This window comes from Alligator sinensis, unplaced genomic scaffold, assembly GCF_000455745.1.
Source record: "Alligator sinensis unplaced genomic scaffold, ASM45574v1 scaffold1363_1, whole genome shotgun sequence".
NCBI classification, from domain to species: Eukaryota; Metazoa; Chordata; order Crocodylia; family Alligatoridae; genus Alligator; species Alligator sinensis.
In genome coordinates, this window is record NW_005844020.1 from 2,654 (window position 1) to 6,922 (window position 4,269).

A 4,269-nucleotide genomic window follows, 5' to 3' on the forward strand; every position below is an offset into this window, starting at 1 on the left:
AGGCGGGGCCTTGGGCCCGGGAGCAGCTGGCGCAGGAGACACTGATGGTGCAACGCTTGTGCCTGCAGCTCCGGGAGGTGTTTGAGGACGTGGCGGTGTATTTCACACGGAAGGAGTGGGAGCTGCTGGACGATGAAGACAAGGTGCTTTACCAGGACCAGATGGTGAAGAATTACCAAGCCCTCGTTTCCCTGGGTAAAGCTCTGGGTCTTGCTTCCCCCGGAGATATGTGAACTCTGCAGTTTTGTAGTCACCTCCCTGTTCCAAAAGTCTCATCCTCATGGACTTTTGGCTGGAGGTTTAAATCCCCTTCCTCCCCACTGCCCTGCCAGTGATCAGGCCTCCCTCACATTTCTGACAGAGATCTCCTCCTTCATTGGCTCTTGTCGCCTTCACTTGTGCCTTCCCCTTTCTTGTGACTCCTGGTTCTTCCACATGCAGCAGTTTCTTGGCAACATGATCTCCCTTTGCCTTCTCAGCACGTTCACATCATCCCCAGGCCGTTGTACACGAATGCACTAAGAGCTGTTCCTGGGGGGAGGATTCTGATTTCCTCCATGTGAGCTAGCAGGTCCTCTCCAGACAATCCTTGCGTGCTCCGTTCTGTGCTATCTAGGTGCCCTTTCTCCTGTCATTATGACCTGGCAGAAGTTAATAGAAAGTCTTATCAGCCTCTGCTGCTACAACGGGAAGAGGCATTTCCTCAACTGCTCCTCTAGCGGCATGTGTACACGAGATGTAAGCCAGGTTTGTCTGCCAGCGGGTCGCTGGATGCTCTCGTCCACATCCCTTCCTAACATCTTCATCTCCGTAGGTCAGAGATTCCCAAGCTCCCTCTGCCCCTCTCAGAAGTTTTCTTGTGCTCTTCCTAAAATCCCTCTGCTGATCGGATGCCCATCATTGTGAGAACAAGAAGTGGGCTAGCTGCAGGACCTAGTGAGAACCAGTTTTCATTTCCAGAGGATCTCTAATACAGGGGCTTGTGCTGGCTTGTGCACTGGGTTGCAGTACTGAGCTTTTTTTACTAGGTCAGTTTGCTTTTGTGATGCTTTCTTTCCCCTGCCTTTCCCCCGGGGGATTTCCTGTGGGAAGTGTTTCTATGTTTTGTCTAGCTTAGCAAAGATCATTTAGACCATTTCTATATGATGGCCTTTCATGTGCTGTTAAATGTGTCTCTTTCTGCCTTCTTTTGTCCATATCCACAGCTCCCAGGAACTTGGTGTTCAATCCCGCAGTACTTACCAATCTGTGCACTCATCACCCCTCCTGGGGTGATCCTCCCAATGGACAGGATGATTGCTATTTTGCAGCTACAATTATTATTTCCTGTCCCTGGTGATGATGAATTAATTATTCTCTCTCTCTCAGAAAAAATTGTCATTGTCGCCTACGTGTCATGTATGCTTTTCCCTGCCCTGAGTCCCCTCACTAAGCTCATTTTCACTTCTTTTCCTGGAATTACACTGATAAAATTAATATTATGCATCCATAAGTTGGTCCATCATGGGTCAATGCATCTCTACACCTGTCCCTGGTGACTCTGTCAGTTTAAATACCCATCCTTCCTTGTCCATCAAGCCCCTAGCAGACATCTTGGGTTCCCTGGATGCATTCCTGAATTCCAATTGGATTCTGCATCCCGTACCCAGTCACAAATGCTCTTTAACCACTGCCCAAACAGGCTATCGCGGTCCCACACCTGACTTAATCTGCAGCATCCAGCAAGGACGGGTGGATCTTTGGACGTGTGCTGATGAGGACTGTGGGGAAATGTCAAGATGGGAGGACCTGGTGCCAGGTGAGTTGTGGCTCTCCCTCCCCCCCGACTGCTGTCAGTAAAGCTCCTTGGCCTGAGTGCCAGTGGGACCGGGGAAGGCGGGAGGGCTGGGTAAGCAGTTTTGTTGAGTTGTCAAGGGCTGCAAGGGTGGCCCCATCCCTTCGTTGCCGTCTTGGAACCAGACGTCCTGTCCTAACCTCTGACTTTTGCCACCAGAAATCCCTCCCCTTGTCCCCAAATGTACTCCTTTTGGGAAGGGGGATTAGACATCTTGGAACGGAAAAAACCAAAAGCCAATTGTATACTAAAAATCAAACATCCATAATAATATCTTTCAATTTTATTTAAAAAATATATTTTTGCCCTAATTTGTGAGTGTCTGTGCTGTGTATCTTTAGGAATGAGTGCATAATAGCTCAGAAAGAAGTCTTACTCTTGTATATTGTGCGGGGGGCGGGTGTGGAGGACTATTAGAGAGACACCCATATATCAGTCTGATATCGGATCAGCATTGATATGAAGAAAATTGAAGGTATTGGAAATCGGCCTGATGTGGTCAATAATTTGGCTGATCAATGCCCATGTGTACGGGATTTGTGGAGTGTGTGGAGGGGGAGGGGAGGTTGGGGGGTGTGTGTGGTGTGTGCATGTAGCTGTGAACAGGGCTTCCCCTAGAGGCTTGCAGGTGTGAGTATAGGGGAGGGTGTGGGGCTTGTGGGGTGTCTGATTGCGTGGGGGATGGTGTGGTTGTGGGGTTTGTGTTGGACGGCTTGAAGGTATGTGGGGTGTGCATGGGAGTCCCTGTCCCGCAACAGCCCAGAGCCCATATACCTGTGGCTTGTTCCCCGCCACAGCCAACAGTGCACAGCCCCAGCATGGCCCACACCTGCTCCTCCCGTACATGGGACTTTCAACCGACCTGGGCATGCAGCATAGCTAGGACAGCTCCTTCACTCAGCAAAGTAAGCGTTCATTCCACAGGCCAAGGTAGCCATATCTGTGTAACACCCTCTGCCAGGGTATGATGGGATTTCTAGTCCCCCATTGAAATGAGCATGGAATACAGAGGTTTTGTGTAGCCATTCCTGTTGGTCAAGAAAGAAGCTGCGGCTGTCCCTGGCTTCTTCTGGTCAAGTTGACCTGGAGCCCAGGAAATGTTTCATCCTGGTCTCAGGCTGCAATTAATGGCTCTGTGGCAGGGGTGGGATTCCTAAGATTTCAGGTTGTGTGGGGAAGTGAATTACCCATGGTTTGCATCAGAATAGTCCCCTCCCTGTTTCCTCTCTGGGGTCTTGAATGTCAGGAAGCCTGAGACTCATCACAGAGTCCTGCTTCAGAGTCATGCCTAGGCCTTAGGCCCTTTGAAGATGCCTGTGACATGGAGGTCATCTGGGACCGGTCAGCAGAGGAAAGCTCCATGCACTCCCAGCACAGGGACCTGGCCCTTCCTCACCCCAGGATTTCAGGTTTTGGCAGGAAGACCTCCTTTTCTGGAGGGAAAACAAGTGCCAAGGTCCAGGCCTGCTTTGAGGCTTGTCCAAGCAGAAGGAAAGTGGTGTTTGCTCTCTGCCAGCAGCATAGGGACAAATGTGGAGTGTCTCTTCCCCATGCAGGAGGTGCCTGGCTGCTGAGCAGAGCTGAGGAGCAGCCTCCTGTGGAAGAGTCTGCAGACATGGAGCCAGCGCAGACTTCCCCAGGGAGTTTGGGTGAGATGGACTCCCTGAGACCTGAGAAGGAGCGATGCTACGAGAGTCAGGGGAGGCCCCAGAAGCAGAAGCAGAAGGAAAAGGTAGCCATGAGCCAGGTACCATCTCTAGTTGGGCATGAGGGTGGAGAAGGCCAGAACCTAGAAAGAGCCCGGGTGCAGGCAAGAAGTTGTGCAGTTGAGAGACCTAAAGAGCCACTGGAAAGATGCACTGCATGCAAGCAAAGGCAGTGGAGAGGACCTCGGAGGGAAGCAGGAGCTCACTGCCCAGCACAGGGGCCTCAGCCCTAGCTGAAGGTCAGGAAAACCTTTAAGTGCTCATCACTCCTGGCTCTTCACAAGATAAGGTAGAGTGGGGAGAAGTCCCATGTATGCACTAAGTGTAGGAAGACCTTCACCTGCCTCTGCCCTGGTTGCTCACCGCTAGACCCATTCTGGAGAGAGACCCTACCGCTTCACCAAATTGGGGAAGAGCTTTGTTTGCCCCATAGACCTGGTCAAGCACCTAGAAGTACAGAGGGGGAAGTGTCGGACACAGCTGTGTCATGAGTGGCAAGACCTTCACTGCTTTTTTCTCATTGTCCCAGGACCGGTGCATCTCCCGAGGGAGGAACACTCACCACTGCACTGAGTGCCGGAAGAATTTCATCTGCTTGCAAGACCTGTCCCAGCATGAGTGTGTGCGGCAGCACCGCACGAAGTGTGGGAAGAGATTCAGGCAGCTGTCCAACTTTGTGAGGCACTGGTGCCTGCAAACAAAGGAGAAGCCACATCAGTGTTCAGAGGG

The 4,269-nt window shown here is 51.5% G+C and overlaps 1 protein-coding gene across 1 annotated transcript in view; it reads left to right on the plus strand.

Moving 5' to 3' along the window:
- Window positions 1-4,267, plus strand: part of LOC106723450 (zinc finger protein 317-like) — a gene marked incomplete at both ends in the record, with an annotated part of 5,975 nt that extends 1,708 nt beyond the window's left edge. The window contains 4 exons of the mRNA XM_025195837.1: window positions 69-195; window positions 1,682-1,798; window positions 3,391-3,566; window positions 4,070-4,267. Of these exons, the coding sequence (XP_025051622.1) occupies window positions 69-195; window positions 1,682-1,798; window positions 3,391-3,566; window positions 4,070-4,267 (618 nt within the window). The remainder of the gene's footprint in view (window positions 1-68; window positions 196-1,681; window positions 1,799-3,390; window positions 3,567-4,069) is intronic.
- Window positions 4,268-4,269: the final 2 nt, after the last annotated feature.